Below are 15,721 nucleotides of genomic sequence, written 5' to 3'. Positions count from 1 at the left end.
TTTCTGCCGCCGCCGCCGCGGCGCCCCCCCCCCCGTCCCCCGTCCCCGCTCTCTCTCTCTCTCTCCGGCCTGCAGGGGGCGCCGGAGGGCTCGGGGCGCCTCTCTGGGCCCGCCGCGCTCGGTGGCGGAAGGGGCGGGGCCTCCTCGCAGGGCCCGCTTCCGGCGCCGCCGCCATGGAGGCTCCGGGCGGGCTGGAGGCGCTGCGCTGCAGCCGCCGCCGCCGCCGCCTCTCCTCTCCGGGCGCCGGGAGTCCCTCGGCCGGCGGCGGCTCGGCGCTGCCCTGGGGGCGCCTGTCGGCCTGGCTGGAGTGCGTGTGCGCCGTCACCTTCGACCTGGAGCTGGGCCAGGCCGTGGAGGTGGGTCAGGCGCCCCCGGGAGCGCGGGGAGTTCCGCAGATCAGGCGGGAAGGAGGCGGGAAGCGGAGCAGGTTCTCGGGGCCACTTTGCTTCTTGGGTCGGGGCTGAGTCGTGCGCCCCTTCGCCCACTTCTTCTCTTGGATGGGGCACCTTGAGGGAAGATAATAAAAGTAAAATTATGTATTCGCCTCCCGTCTGGCTGGGTTTCCCCAGCCACTCTGGGCGGCTTCCAACAAAAGGTTAAAAATACATTAAAACACCAGTCATTAAAAAGCTTCCCTAAACTGAAGGGCTGCCTTCAGATGTCTTCCAAAGGTCAGATAGTTGCTTATCTCTGACATCTGATGAGAGGGCAGGCGCCACCACTGAGAAGGCCCTCTGCCCGGCTCCCTGTAGCCTCACTTCTCAGGAGGAAGACTGAATGATGGGGGTGGAGACGCTCCTTCAGGTCTACTGGGCCAAGGCCGTTTGGAGCTTTCAAGGTCAGCACCAACACTTGAATGGCACTTGGAAACGTACTGGGAGCCAATGTAGGTCCTTCAGGACTGGTGTTATATGGTCTCGGCACCCGCTCCCAGTCACTAGTCTGGCTGCAGCATTCTGGATTAGTTGCAGTTTCCTGATCACCTTCAAAGGTAGCTCCACGTAGAGCACATTGCTGTGGACAGCTGCCCTGGACACAGACTTGACCTGCGCCTCTATGGACGGCTCCACCAAGTAGCCGAGTTGAGGCCCCGTTGCTTTTTGGGTCAGGGCTCCACGGTTTGTGGTGACGCTGAGCTGTTCACCCCCTTTGCCCCCTTCTTCTGGTGGGTGGGTCACCCTGAAGCAAGAGGCTCCTTTGGGGGCCCCCAACAGAAGCCTCCGGTGAGGGCATCTCCTCCAGCCCAGGCTGCGTCCAGGGGCCCTGGAGCTCAGAGCAGGTGCAGACATGAATCTTTGGAGCCTCAAGGGTTTCTGTGGCACAAGCCATATGTCTCCAGTGCCCCTCCAAACGCTGCAAGGAAACTGAGGCAGCTCTTGCTGGGAGGGGCTGGACTCTGCCACCTGTGGCTCAGGGGGCGTAAGAAGCCAAGCTCCCTGCCGGGTCCAACCGCTGAGAGTTTCTCCTTTTTTTTTTTTTTTTTGCAGCTGGTGTATCCCCCTGACTACACCTTGACGGAAAAAGAGGTGAGAGGGCCCCGACCCCGCTGCTGCTGCTGCCCTGGCCCCAAAGCCTATGGGGCAGGGAGTGGGGGGAGGAGCTGCTCGTCACACCTTCTTCACTTCCTGTCTTCCAGAAAACAAGCATCTGCTACCTATCCTTCCCCGACTCTTACTCAGGTAAGTGGGTTTGGCACAAGATCAGGACAGAGTCAAGTAGGGAGGCAATACAGTCATTGAACCCCCAGCTGATTTGATCTGCTTTGCTACTTGTATTGTGTTTTTTAAACAACGTCAAGTTCTAAGTTGTTTTAGAACTTTTCTAAAATGCCCCACACGGATTCCCGGAAAAAGGCAGAGTCTTAACTGGTAGCATTCAATCTGTGTCTCTGCAGTCACTTCAGAATTGTTAGGGAAGGAGTTGCAAACACTGGTGTAAAGGATAGAGGTCCTGTCCCCAATCAGGATTAGTGCCATGTATCCAACCTGGGTAGTGCCCACAGCAACCCAACTCTCGGGGGGGGGCAGGGGAGTCCTCTCCCTCTGGACATTCACGCCAGTGTCCTTTTCCAGCTTGCGTGGGGGCTTGCAGTCACCCTGGATGACAGCTTCAGGCATGTTGATTTTTGAGGAGGGCAGACTCCTCTTGAATCCATTGTCTCAGCTGCTCTGTTTCTCCTGCCCTGTCTCTGTCCATCCCAGGCAGCCTTGGAGACACCCAGTTCAGCTTTCGCTTCCGTCAGTCTGGGGGGCAGCGAAATGCATTGTATGGGGATGACTTTGAATATAACAGGGAAGCTGCTGTATCATTACAGGTCAGTTGTGATATTTTCAGGGTTAAAAGCAAAAGGGTTGAGATGCTTGGCTTTAGTCTGGTTTTTTTCTCCAGGACACGTAGATTTTTAGCGTTTCTGAGATGGAAACTATTATCGTTATTAGTACAAAAAATTAACTTTAAACAACTTTTAAAAAAATGTTAAATTTGAAATGCATCTATTCTGAACAGCATCTCTGGGGATGAACGTGGCTTTCTCAGGCCAGTGTTCTCTGGAGAGGCAGAAATGGAGCAGTTGTTGGTGGGGCGTCAGCTGGTCCTTGGGAGAGGGGGTGCCCCGCAAGACCCAGGCTCAGCATCAGGCTGGGGAGAAAGACCCCCCGGGGCTCTCCTCTCCTGGCTCAATCCCCAAGCCTCCGTGGGTTCCTAATGGTGCGCAATCCAAGCTGTGTCTGGATTGGCACACCCTGTGCCCCTCCTGGAGGACTGGGGCGGCCCCACTGGCAACTCATCTGCGCCATAATGGTGGGTGCAGGCTTAGGGGATGGCATGAGCCAGGCGGATTGATGTGAGGGTGGCAAGTTCCTGCTGAATGGAAAGCAGTCTCTAGAGCAGGGGTCAGCAATGTTTTTCAGCCATGGGCCGGTCCACTGTCCCTCAGACTTTGTTGGGGGCCGGACCATATTTTGGGGAAAAAATGAATGAATTCTTATGCCCCACAAATAACCCAGAGATGCATTTTAAATAAAAGGACACATTCTACTCATGTCGCTGATTCCTGGACTGAGAAGGCGATTGGGCCGCATCCGGCCCCCTGGCCTCAGGTTGCTTACCCCTGTTCTAGAGGGTTGTAGCCGTGGGGACGTCCCTGCATGCCAGGCGCTGGGGCTGAAAGTGATTGTGGGGGGTCGTTCACAGACACTCTTCTTCCCCAACCCAGAGAGACCCTGCACACTACTTTGGCTACGTGTTCTTCCGACAAGTCAAGGACAGCTCTGTGAAGAGAGGCTACTTCCAGAAGGTGAGCCAAGCCTGGCTGCTCAGGAGCCTCTGACCCAAGGAGCCTTTTCCTTTGCACAAAGCTGGGGTCGCTCTTTGCCTGTGAGGCTCGGGCAGAAGGGTGGGGAGGAGCTGGAGGGGGCCCAAGGAAGGGCAGCTACGCCAGGGGCCTCAAAAGCTGGGGGGGGGGGAGAAGCTGCTTGTTCTCCCTGCTCCACAGAAGCATCTTTGGAATTCGGGTGCTGGGCAAGAAGAGAACCAAGCAGATTTGACCCACTGGCCTGAAACGATGGGCAGAGCACAAGAGGGTGGCTGAGGGGAGCGAGACAAGATGGAAAAGGAAGAGGAGGAGATGGGCAGGATCTCTTGCAGCCCTTCCTGCGTCTTTCCAAGAGTCATGGCTGCCAGCCAGTGCAGGAGCTGGGTGTGGAGAGGGCAGCTGAATGGGGCACAGCTGTGGGCAGCCTGAGGAAGCCTCACCCCCCTTGGGCTGCCCATAAAAAGCGAGTTTAGAGGGAGAGACGAGGGAGATGCCTGCTGTTTCTGAGAACTCTTCTCTCTGCGGGTGAGGAAAGAGCTTGTTTGGACCATGGCTGGGTGAGAACCCGGAGGATGAGAGGGCGGACCATGACTTGGTATTGATGTATAGATATCAGGAATGTTGTATTAATGCAACATTTTTATGCATAGCTATGTTCTTGTAATATTTTGTGTAAGTTGTCTGCTGTTGCTTCAGTTTTCTGTATGCTGCTTAGAGGTATTTTTACTCTACTAAGTGGTGTAGAAATGCACCATCCACCCGTCTCTCTCTCTCTCCTCCAGTCTCTTGTCCTGGTGTCTCGCCTCCCCTACGTCAACCTCTTCCAGGCCTTGCTGCAGCTCATAGCCCCAGAGTACTTTGACAAGCTGGACCCGTGCCTGGAGGCAGGTGAGGAGGGACTGGTTACCCCCGGGGCCGGGCCGGGCAATGGCAGGCAACACCATTTCCCAACCTGGCGCCCTCCAGGTGTTTTGAACTACACCTCCCAGCCGGCCCAGGGGATGGGAAGCAATAGGGCCAGCTGTGCTGTGCCAGCTGATTGGAGTCATGGTCCAAAAGGCCTGGAGGGCGCCAGGTGGGCCAAGGCTGCCGGGAACCCATGCAGAGGTGGCCCTTTTGCCTGTTCTGAATCTCCTGCCGGCCAGTTTCGCGGGGTGACCTGCTGCTCACCCCACCCCAAGAGGAAGCCCTTCTGTTTTCTCTCCAAGGTGCCCCACCGCCTGAGCCTCTCATCTCCCAGGTACGTGGGGAGAGATGGCTGCCGCCGTGTTGGCCTTTCCCCTCCTCCCCCAGGATGGGGGGCAAATCAGCTGAGACAATGGAGGGAGGCTGGGGCCACCGCATTAGGGGTGGGGAAGTCCAGGGCCGCCTCCTAAACCGACCTTGCCTCTTCCAGTGTGCAGCGAGATTGACCAGTGGCCGCCTCCTGTGCCTGGCCAGACCCTCAATCTCCCAGTGATGGGCGTCGTCATTCAGGTAATAATAATAATAATTATTTATTTATATCCCGCCCTCCCCAGCCGAAGACGGGCTCAGAGCTGCTATGAAACAATAAAAGTAACACAGCATTCTAAAATCAATTCATTTTAAAATCAGTTCAGAATCAAATTAATGGCAACCATTGGGCTGGAGTTCTGTGAGGATTACCAAAGGGGGAGGGGGTCAGACTGTGCCTTGGCCCAAGGCCTGGTGGAACAGCTCTGTCTTGCAGGCCCTGTGGAAAGATTTCAAGTCCCACAGGGCCCTAGTCTCTTGTGACAGAGCATTCCACCAGATCGGGGCCATGGCCAAAAAAGCCCTGGCTCTGGTTGAGGCCAGCCTAACCTCCCTGTGGCCTGGGACCTCCAAGGTGTTTTTGTTTGAAGACCGTAAGTTCCTCCGTGGGACATAACAGGAGAGGGGGTCCCGTAGGTACAAGGGTCCTAGGCCGTATAGGGCTTTAAAGATTAAAACCAGATACCTGTCGGGGACGGGGTGCAGCAGGGGAGGGGCACTCACTCTCCCTGTCCCTCTTCGTGGCGCAGGTGAGGATTCCCTCCCGCTTGGACAAGCCTGGCTCCAGCCCCGCCAAGCCCCAGAATCAGGAGGTGAGAGCTGCTGGGACTTGGAGGCGGCCGGGGGTGGGGTGGGGGTTGGGGCGGATCCTGCCATGGCCTGTGCTTTTCCCTGCGGCACAGTAACCAGCATTCGATGGTCTCTCTGTGGACTCGCCTTCCTTGGAGGTTTCTAAGCAGAGGTTGGGGGGCCATCTGTCAGAGGTGCTTTAGCAACAATTCATGCATTGCGGGGGGACGAGGTGTGACGTGTGAGAACGGCTGGGTGGCAAGTTGACGTTCTTCAGCTCAGCAGGGCAGAGATGGCCCTTGTGGTTCGGCCTGTGGCTGCCAGGGCAGGGGCTTGTTTCTGCATGTAACTGGGTCCTGAGCTGCTGTCAGCTGGTCTCTGCCTGGAGTTGCCAGATTGCATCCCTCCAGTGACCTCTAAATGCCACTCTGTCTGACTTTTAGGAGACACCTGAAGGCAGCCTTGTTTAGGGAAGTTTTTAATGTTTGAAGTTTTATTCTGCTTTTAGTTTTCTGCTGGGGGCCGCCCAGAGGGGCTGGGGAAACCCAGCCAGATGGGTGGGGTATAAAGAATAAAACTATTGTTATTATGACCCCTCATGCGCTTCTCTCTGGTTGAGCCACATTGCACAGGGGGGTTGTGTTTTTCTGATGCCAACCGTGTCTCCCTTGGGATTTGACTGAGACTTAAAGCTCCATTTGGGTCATTCACTGACTCCTTTCCTCTGCCCCCCCCCCCGCTCAGAACCTCTTGCCAGCCCCCCTAGTCCTCCCCAGCATCCACGAACTGGACCTCTTCAGGTGAGAACACGCTCTTTTTCTGCCCCCTGCTAGAAGGGGCAAGTCTGGGGAGCTGCAGAGGGCACAAGGGGGGGTGCTCTCAGGGCAGCCTGCCTACCCTTCGGCCCAGAGCAGGCACCCCTAAACTCGGCCCTCCAGATGGTCCTGGTAGCTAGGGATGATGGGAGTTGTAGTCCCAAAACAGCTGGAGGGCCGAGTTTGGGGGTGCCTGGCCAGGAGCCTCCCCGGGGAGGGGATTTTGCTTCAGCTTGGATGGCTTTGAAGGGGGGTGGACAAATTCATGGAAGAGAGGAGGGCAGTGGGGGGCTCCCAGCCTGCTCAGGTGGCGGCAGCCCTGGAAACCTCAGGCAGGGAGACCTGCTCCTGAGTGCAGATCCTGCGTGTGGGTTTCCCCATCTGGTTGGCCCCTGTGAAAAGAGGGCACTGGGGCTCCCTTGGGCCTAATCCAGCCCATTCCTCTGGGGTTCTGAGGAGTTTTTCCTCACCCTGGAGGGCTCCTTTCATCCCTCTTGGGGAATCTGGTGGGGGGAGGGAGCCCCAGAGGCTCATGGGGACATTTGCTCTGGGGACAAAGCAGCCCTTGTCTCTGGGGGGCCTGGGGAGGCTTCGATGCGCTGCCTTACCCCGCTTTCCGAGGCCTGGCGATAGGGGTGAGCGCCCCCCTGCCCCACGGCAAGCCTGCCTTGGCCTGGCCCCACCTGCCCCCTCCCACTCTCTCCGCAGGTGCTTCCAGCCGGTGCTGATCCACCTGCAGGCACTGTGGGAGCTGCTGCTCCTGGGGGAGCCCCTCGTGGTCATGGCACCTTCGCCTGCCGCCTCCTCAGAGATGGTCCTCGCCCTGACCAGGTGGGGGGGGGCGCTGGGCGTCTGGGCCCAGTTTGCCTGTTGGGGCGGGGGGGGGGATATCTCCAGAGTTGCCCCTGGTTAAAAGACCTTCAGAGCCCCTTGCCGAAGGGGAGGACGAAGGGGACTCCCTATCAGGGCAAGCACCTATCTGCCCCCCTCGCCAGTTTGGGGGTGCATGTTGGAGTCTGCTGACAGGGGCTGCCCCCTCCCTCTCCACCAGCTGCCTGGCCCCCCTGAAGTTCTGCTGCGACTTCCGCCCCTACTTCACCATCCACGACAGCGAGTTCAAGGAGTACACAACGCGGACGCAGGCCCCGTGAGTGTCCTCGGGGGGAGATGCCGGGGGGAGGGACAGACCGGGGGTTCCTAGCTGAGGACTGACCTCCCCCTTCTCCCCCCCCCCCCAGGCCAAGTGTTGTCCTGGGCGTCACCAATCCCTTCTTCATCAAGACTCTGCAGCACTGGCCTCACATCCTGCGTCTGGGGGACCTCAAGATGGCCGGTAAGGAGGGGCTCTGGGGGGGGGAGTCGGAGGGGGGAGCAGACCAGGGCTCAGCCAGGGGCACAGGAGCCCATGCCCAGAAGGCCAGCCAGGCTCAGGGACCTGTTGGTTTGCACCCCCCCACCCTTGGGCCTTGTGTTTTTCCTTTTTTAAAAAAAAAATAAGAATTTTTATTAAAGATTTAAACAAAACATACTATCCAAAAACATGTCATCCTTAATTTTTTTCTCATTTTCCTCCCACCCCCACTCTCCCACACAAAGCTCACCCACCCACTTCCCTCAGTTCCAGTCTTTGATCTCTTTGTGAATTCTGTTCTCTGCATGTTACAAAGTTGTATAGATCCTTAAATTGTTTAGCTGATTATTGTCAATAATTTTTTTTATAATATTTATTCCAAACCTGCCAAGGAGTCCAGTTCGCTTTGTTGCGTCTTCAAATACTTTGTAAAAGGTTCCCATTCATCTTTAAAGTCACAGTTATCCTTGTCCCGTGGCTTGTGTGTCAGTTTTGCCAGCTCTGCATAGCCCCTCAATTTTTCTTGCTGCGATTCTTTAATTGGGGTTTCTTCAGCCTTCCATCCTTGCGCTATTCGGATGGCCTTGTGTTTTTCCTTAGGGGATTTGCCCAAGCAGGTCAAGGTGAAGAAGCTGGCCAAGCTGAAGACCTTGGACGCCAAGCCGGGTAAGGAGCAAGGCTCTGGCTCTGCCTCTGGGGGCCGCAAAGGTGGGCCTCGGGGGGCCTTTAGGAGCCCCTTGGTGGCTCTGCTGCTGGTGCCGTGTTCGAAAGCTGCTCCTGGATGAGACAGCAGAGCAGAGAAGCTGGCAGGGGCTCCCCCAGTACCTGCCGGGGGGGTGCATCAGGTGCCTCTCGCTCACCTGGGAAACACAGGGGGCTCCATGGCATTCCCTGCAAAGGACCCCCCCCCCAGCACACAGCCTCCTGGCCTCACTTCCTTATGGGGGTCTCTGGCTGCAGGACTTTACACCTCCTACAAGACCTTCTTGCACAAGGACAAGACCCTGATCAAGCAGCTCTTGAAGGTGAGCGGCGGGGGCTGCGGGTGGGGAGGGGCTGGTGGCTTGGAGCCCAGTTCCCCCTTGGGGGTCGGAGCCTTCCGGGAGAGGGGCAGGGAGAGGCCGGGGGCCCCACAAGCTCCATGACCCTCCCTCCCGCCTCGCAGGGCATCCACAAGAAGCAGCCTTCCGACGCCCAGAGCGCCCTGCTGCGCCGCCACCTCCTGGAGCTCACGCAGAGTTTCATTATCCCCCTGGTGAGTAGAGGCAGCGGGGGGGGGGCAGGTGCCACCTCCCTCCGGCCTCGGCTCTGCCCAGGGAAATGAGGACGAGCAGCATAGGGGGAAGGCGGCCTTTGACTGACGTGGGCCGTGGAGGCGCCTTCCCCTCCCCGTTGCGCCCCCCCGACTGGCAGCCAGGGCTCTCTCTTCCCGCTCTGTGTGGGGCCTGGGGGCCGTGGGGGGGGCCACTCTCCTGGTCTCCCTTTGGAGGTTGCTGTCCTGCTGCCCCCTGGGGAGGAGGCTGCCTATTTCAGGCCACCCCCCCCGACCTGCATGATTGTCGGGGGGGGGCTCTTCTTGGCAGAGCTGAAAGCGGGTCCTCTGATTTCTTTCTCCCTCCCTTCTGGCCTTCCCTAGGAGCACTACATGGCGAGCCTCATGCCGCTGCAGAGGGCCATCACCCCCTGGAAGGTACGTGGTCCCCCCGCCCAGCTCAGTTCTGAGCTCTCAGGGCAGCCCTTGTGGCAGTGCCAGGGGGTCTTCGCCTGCTGGGTCACCCACAGGCTCCTCTGGCCCGGCTGCTGTAGGGGCCAGGCATGCAGGGTGCAAGTGGGGCAGCTGGCCGAGCGCATGCTCTGCGGAGCACAGTGGTCTTTGTGGCTGCAGCCCCCTGGCTGGGGGGGGTGTCGCTGGGCTGTGGGAGGAGGTTGAGGCATGCCAGGAGGGAGTGCCCAGTTTGCCATGGGTTCATTCATTCCCCCCCTCTCTCTCTCATGCTCAGAACCCCCCTCAGATCCGCCCTTTCCAGCAGGAGGACTTCCTCAAGACCCTGGAACACGCTGGGCCTCAGCTCACCTGCGTGCTGAAGGGGGACTGGGTGGGCCTGTACAGGTAGGCCTTGGGACAGCTCAGCCGCAGGAGAGCTAAACCAGGAAGGAGGTGGCTGATCACATACAAACCCCAGTGCTCTTCCCTGTGTGTGGAAAGCTAGGGTGTCAAGGAGCAGAGCAGGCAGGAGCCCTCAGGAACAAGGTTTTCAACATCAGGGAGTTTGTCCGATGGGGGAACCTCCAAACCCACTCCAAACATATTTTGAAATAGTACACAGTCCAAAAACAAGGCTGCATTTTTCCAGAAAGTGTAGGTTAGCTGTTCACCCCTGAATCTGGTGAGAGGCCATTTCCTGGGGACCTTCCTTTCTACAAGCAGGGAAGGGGACATTGTTACTCTTAGCAGAAGGCCCCTCACTCGTCTCCTAGAGGAAGAGGGCCAGTCTTGTTGGAGGAAGCGGCTGCTGCCTCTTTCTGAGCCTGGCAGTTGGGGTCCGCCCAGCTCAGCCTTCACTGGCAGGCAGGAGGTCCTGGCCAGCCCTGCCTGGACCCCCTGGAGATGGAGCCTGGGACCTTCTGCACGCAAGGGAGATGCTCTGCCCCAGAGCTCCAGCCCTGCCCTGGTCGTGCGCCAGAAGAGGGCAGCCGAGGGTTGGAGCGCGCAGGCCCCTTTCAGGAGGGAGAGAGCGAGAGAGGAAAGGAGCTGGCTCTGTCTACATCACTCCGTTTGGGACGTGAAAGGCACATGTCGCTCAGAAAATGGAGCTCCCTCTTGCTGTCATCCGTGCTCCTTGGTCCTGAGCTCCAAACCAGCTTGGCAGACGTGGCTCAGGCTGCAGTCCTTGGCCTGATTTCTAGGGAGACGCCCAATGGCTCCCCTGGCTTGGCTCCTTGCAGACCCCTCTATGGGCCGCTTCCCTCCACTGTGTCTCAGCCGCAGATCTCAGCCTCCCTGCCCTGCCGGGGACCAGATCCTGCCCATCACAAACGGGGCTTGGCCATCCCTCACTCTCTGGCCCCTGAGGACCCAGCCTCCTCCTGTCGCTTAAGGACTAGGCAGAGCCTCTGCCTGAAACCCCAGTCCCACCCCCCCGTGGCCCCCCTGCAGCACCCACCCAGCCCCCTTCTCCCCACTCCCCACAGGCGCTTCTTCCTTTTTTAAAATATTTTTTATTAGGAATTTAAACAAAACATATTAGCTTAAAACATATCATCCTTAATTCCCCCCCCCATTTCCTCCCCCCCCCGACTTCCCTCAGTTCCAATCTCTGGTTTCTCTATAAATGCTATTCTCTGCATGTTGCAAAATTGTATAGATCCTTAATTTATCTGACTGGTTATTATTAGTAAAAAGTTTGTGAGTGTTTATTCAAAACCTGCCAAGGAGTCCAGTTCACTTTGTTGCATCTTTAAATACTTTGTAAAAGGTTCCCATTCATCTTTGAAGTCACAGTTATCCTTGTCCCATAATTCTGCATAGTCCATCAGTTTCTCTTGCCATAGTTCTTTAGTCGGGGTTTCCTCACTCTTCCATCCTTGTGCTATTAAGACTCTCGCCGCCGTTGTCACATACATGAAGATATTTTTCAACTTCCTTGGCAAGTCTTTTCCTACAATCCCTAACAAAAATGCTTCAGGTTTTTAAACAAATGTTAGATGGAACATTTTCTTCAATTCATTGTCCCAGGCGCTTCTTCCGATCCCCGAACTTTGATGGCTGGTACCGCCAGAGGCACCGGGAGATGATGCACAAGTTGGAGGCCCTGCACTTGGAAGCCATCTCGGAGGCGGTGAGTGCAGAATGGGGGGCGGGGGCGGGGGGGCTCCTGCATGGGGGGGGGCTGCCCACACGTCCCCCTTGCGCTTGGGGCTGCTACACTTTGGGCAATCTCAGCCCTCAGGGGTTTGCTGCTTTTGCTGCTGCCTGCAAGGTTTTGTGAGCCCCGTGCTTTCCTGGGTGATTCAGCCTCCGACAAGCAGCAGTGGTCCCCCCGCCCCCCGACTGCTGTTTTACCTGGCCAGGTTTCCTGGGGGGAGATCAGAGCTGGGCTTGCGTCACCCTCTTCAGGCAGCAGCAAGGCTGGAAAGGAGCTGGGCATTTCCGTCTATAAGACAAGGCTTTTTTATTTAAAAAATAATGTTTAAAATTGTGGGTCGTCTTAGACACGGATAGTGCATAGAGGGGACGTGGGACAGGTTGCTTCCGTGAGCCGGAGATTTTCAGCGGCTGTTGGGCATGTTATTGCTGGCTGTGGCAAGGGCTGGTGTTGATTGGCTGTCACGGCAGCAATTTGGTGGGCAATTGGCGGCCTCTGTCAGCGAGGGGACAGGCGATAGGTGGCTTTAGCCATGCGTGCAAGTTTTCGCGTAGGTCATGTGGGTGAGCGATTTTCAGCTATTCCTCCTTTAGAAAAAGCTCAACAACTCTGGGCAATCTCTCCCCCCCCCAGGATAAAAATGATGAAGAATACGGTATTTCTTCGCAGTCTGCTTGAGGGCTTTGCAGAGTCAAAGCACCCGCTCAGCATTTTGCAAAGAGCCAAGCAGGACACACTTTCCAGCTGAGTCAGGCTCAGGTTTGCCCAGACAGCCCCCCCCCATGCTTTGCAAGATTCCTAGCAGGTGCGCCAGAAAGTGGCACCAGGATCAGGGCCATTGCCATTGCCCAGCCCTGCTCTGGGGAGGAGGAGGAGGAAGCAAGGAAGCGTCTTCCCATCTGAGTCGGCTTCTTTTCCCGCAGAACATCCGGTCCTGGGTGAAGGACAAGTCTGAGGTTGAGGTGGTCGACCTGGTCCTGAAGCTCCAGGAGAAGCTGGTAAGCAGGAAGCTCCCAAGTGAGTTGCGCCCAATGGGTGGAAGGTGCCCGGATCGGGGCTCTCTCCTCGAGGGAGCAGAGCGGAGCCTGGCTGGCTGGCTGGCCCCTCCAGACTCTGGCCAGGCCTGTTTCAGCCTTGGGAATCCCCTAAGAAAATCTCAGCGGACGAGAGCCAGGGCTAAACTCCTACAGATCCCTCCGCTGAGCTTTTGCATGTGGGCAATAACTGGAATCCTGAAGGAGGAGGAGACTCTCTTGGGTCGTTGGGCGATGTGTTGGTCCCCGTCTGTGGGGACAGGCAGGCAGGTGAGCATCCCTGTTGCCAAAGGGAGAGAGGAGTAGCTTCTCTCAAGGTGGCCACTTGGTACGTCAGAAAGAAATGGCGATACAGACGTTTGAAAGGATGTGCTGCTCAGTTCACGGGGCGGCTTCAACCAGTCAGTCACTTTTAATGACCTGATTCTGCCTCTCCCAGTGGACTGGTCTTCAGAATATAAGAGCCTGAGACTGGATCAGGCCACAGGGGCCCATCTCGGCCAGTATCCTGTCCTTACAGTGGGCATCCAGCTGCCCCCCCCCAAGGGCAAGTCCACAAGCAGGATCTTGGCCCAGGAGCAGCCTTCTCCCCTCCTGCGCTTTCCAGTAAATGGTGCGCAGTGTAGCGTTCCCAAAGCAAAGGATTAGACTCTGATTAATATAATACACACAGAGGCTTGACCAGCAAGACTCTGGGAGGGGTGCGTGTAATAATCTGTGCCTCCACCCCTTGGCCCAGGTCGTTTTATTCACAAAAGAACTATTTACACAGCGTTCGTAAGAACCAATCAGATATCCTCTGAGCATTTCAAAAAACCCCACGTGGGACAAAGTTACACTACAAAAGCTAATTTAAGCATGCATACTTCTAGGGTAAATAAAACAACTAAAAAGGAAGAATGCATTCAGCAACGTCCAGAGGTCATAAACAAGCAATAAATACAGAGGAAGGATGGCGAGGAGATAGAGATCTTTATCACCCTCCTGTGAAACTATTTCCAGGCCCTAAGATTAACCAAACCAAGGAAGGCTACATCAAAGAAACGGCCTACTATCTTTATGTACTGAGGATGCCTGATGAAGCTACTGGCCTGTGTTTCAGAATGCTTATAGGTGCCTGTCAGACATAGAGAAATGGGCAGTAGAGGAAATGGCCAGAAATGCAGAGGCTTGTAGGATTTGATCAGAAATTATTGTCAATGAATCAAACACAGTCAACGCCATGCTTTCATAGCTGATGCATATCTGATAATTCCTCATAGTAATCCCATCTGATCCCCACACTCTGGACATGTGCACACCTACAGCGCAGGAGCATTTCTTCCTCTGACTGTGGAGGCCAGAGCTGAGCTCTCAGGGCTAGTCCCCACCCAGAGCCTCCTCCTCCATGAATGGGTCTAATCTTCTTTTGAAGCCCTCTAGGCTGGTGGCAGGGAGTTCCAGAGTTCATCTCTGTGCTGCTTTAACTCTTGCGCCTTTCCTCCCCCGCCAGGTGCGCGCCAGGTGCCATCGCCTCCCCGTGAAGGAGGAGGTTCTGCATCGGGTGGGCCTCTACATCGCCACCATCGTTGGGTCACTCCCTGAGGACCTCCAGGCCGTCCTGGGCCCCCAGTAAAGGCCGCCTGGGCCAGAGGAACCCGACGGCGGGGAGGCAGCTGCCCCCCATCTTGGCAGGCTGGGCCTGGAGTGGGGCGCCCCGTGGGTTCTTGGAGGGGGCCACCCTTCCTCCCCACAGAAGCTCTTCTGCCTGCAGGACCCTCTCCTTGGCCCAAGGATGGTCTCCTGCCCGTGGCTGCACCCACATCTCCCCTGTGCCAGAGAAGGGAGAAATGTCTCCCGCCAGGTGGACGGTGGCCCTGACGTGAGGGCAAGTGGCAGCCCCTCCACCCTGCCCCCCAAAACCCCTTCTCCCCCCCCCATGTATGTCTGGATGTGCCTGCTGTGCAGTGGCAGTAAATGAATAAGTGTTGGTTGTCAGGATCCTTTGCTGCTGAGCTTTGCCTCGGCCATCTTTATTTATTGCCTTTTTACACCCCCCTTGTCTAAGCCAGAGGTTCCCAATGCGGGGGGTAGTGCCCCCTTTGGGGGGCAGTGGGATTCCCTGGCGGGGCGCTGGAGGAACAAAGGACCACCAGTCTTTGAAACGCTGGCGTCGCTGGATCCAGTTCACCCGCTTTGTTGAATTAAACTCAGTCGTTTTAACAGGCTTTGGAATAAATGTGCAATTAATTGTTCTTGTTTTGGATTTCATTTGCAAACTGCTCTTCTGAATAAAGCTTTTTATAGGGAAACGGGGGGTGGAAAATGCTGCGAATGGGCTGCGCTGAAGGACAGAACCGAAGAACGGGCACACAGTCTCACCAGTGCTGCTAGACAAGGGCTCCCTCTTCACCTTGCCCCTCGCACCCACATGTGGGCTGCCATGGGGCCCCCTCCTCTCTGCCAGGCTTTCCAGCATCTGCAGGAGGCCAGTGGGTGAGATCACCAGGACGTGGATGATGCCCCAAACGAGCTCTCCTAAATCGGAAGCGGGGAAGGCAGGAACGCCCTGTGTGAATGTCTGCAGGATGGATGGCGGTCAACGGAAGGAGGTGCTGCTTCAAGGGGGCAGGCGGGTCGAGGGGAGACCCTTCAGCCGTTCTCAACCTGTGGGTCCCCAGATGTTGTTGGACTACAACTCCCATCATCCCTGACTCTGGCCTTGCTAGCTAGGCATGATGGGAGTTGTAGTTCAACATCTGGGGACCCACAGGTGGAGAAAGGCTGCTCCAGATAAACAGGGCAGAGGCCATGGAGGACTTTGGATTCTGCTCAGAAAGGTGCTGGAAACCAGTGGAGATCCTTGAGGTGTTCTATGGACCCGGTAATTCTGCACAAGCTTCCCTTCCAAATAACAAACTTCCCCGGTAAAACTGCCTAAATATGGAGCGCGCACCTGCCATCCATCGGGATGCGAGTTCACGTCTTCCATCGACGGAGCGAGCAGCACTTGCCGGCTGTTTCCGTTTTGGCCATTGGGGGCGCTGCGGAGCCACGAATTTGACAGCTTCGGATTTATTATAATAATAAATTTATTATTTATACCTCGCCCATCTGGGTATAAGCGGGGGGGGGGGGGGCTTTTGACAGGTTAAAGGGGAACACAGCGGCAGGCCCTGATGGGAACAACCCTGGGGTCTGGGGAGGCTTTGGTCAGAAGTGTAGTGTCTTAAGCAGGGATGCCATATTCCCCAAAGTGAAAATCAGGACAGAGTTTTGAGGCTTTTGCTTTTTGCTCT

General features: G+C 56.6%; 1 protein-coding gene across 8 annotated transcripts; it reads left to right on the top strand.

Annotated features, from left to right (window-relative positions):
* Positions 1–158: 158 nt before the first annotated feature.
* DENND6B (DENN domain containing 6B) lies at positions 159–14,677 on the top strand. 8 transcript variants are annotated; one of them, XM_053406486.1, is made up of 20 exons: positions 159–356; positions 1,488–1,526; positions 1,637–1,679; positions 2,202–2,314; positions 3,215–3,295; positions 4,096–4,201; positions 4,710–4,789; positions 5,338–5,400; positions 6,122–6,177; positions 6,901–7,023; positions 7,244–7,339; positions 7,431–7,525; positions 8,144–8,209; positions 8,504–8,568; positions 8,709–8,798; positions 9,180–9,233; positions 9,544–9,653; positions 11,280–11,382; positions 12,333–12,407; positions 13,936–14,677. In XM_053406486.1, exons 1-20 carry the CDS (start codon positions 174–176, stop codon positions 14,056–14,058), a joined length of 1,764 nt encoding a protein of 587 aa, XP_053262461.1. In that variant the 5' UTR covers positions 159–173; the 3' UTR covers positions 14,059–14,677. The 8 variants fall into 8 exon arrangements, with proteins under 8 accessions (XP_053262461.1, XP_053262465.1, XP_053262467.1 ...); XM_053406490.1 differs by lacking the exon at positions 5,338–5,400; XM_053406492.1 differs by lacking the exon at positions 6,901–7,023.
* The last annotated feature ends 1,044 nt before the right edge of the window (positions 14,678–15,721 follow it).

This window comes from Podarcis raffonei, chromosome 10, assembly GCF_027172205.1.
Source record: "Podarcis raffonei isolate rPodRaf1 chromosome 10, rPodRaf1.pri, whole genome shotgun sequence".
NCBI classification, from domain to species: Eukaryota; Metazoa; Chordata; class Lepidosauria; order Squamata; family Lacertidae; genus Podarcis; species Podarcis raffonei.
The sequence above is the reverse complement of the archived record's forward strand: the minus strand, read 5'-3'. Positions and strand labels throughout refer to the sequence as shown.

What these genes read in the sequence shown, in the direction of transcription:
- DENND6B (XM_053406486.1), top strand. Translation starts at nt 174, where the DNA reads ATGGAGGCTCCGGGCGGGCTGGAGGCGCTGCGCTGCAGCCGCCGCCGC. An exon ending in ACAACGCGGACGCAGGCCCC is followed by an intron (nt 7,340 to 7,430) that starts GTGAGTGTCCTC and finishes CCCCCCCCCCAG; the next exon opens with GCCAAGTGTTGTCCTGGGCG. An exon ending in GACTGGGTGGGCCTGTACAG is followed by an intron (nt 9,654 to 11,279) that starts GTAGGCCTTGGG and finishes TCATTGTCCCAG; the next exon opens with GCGCTTCTTCCGATCCCCGA.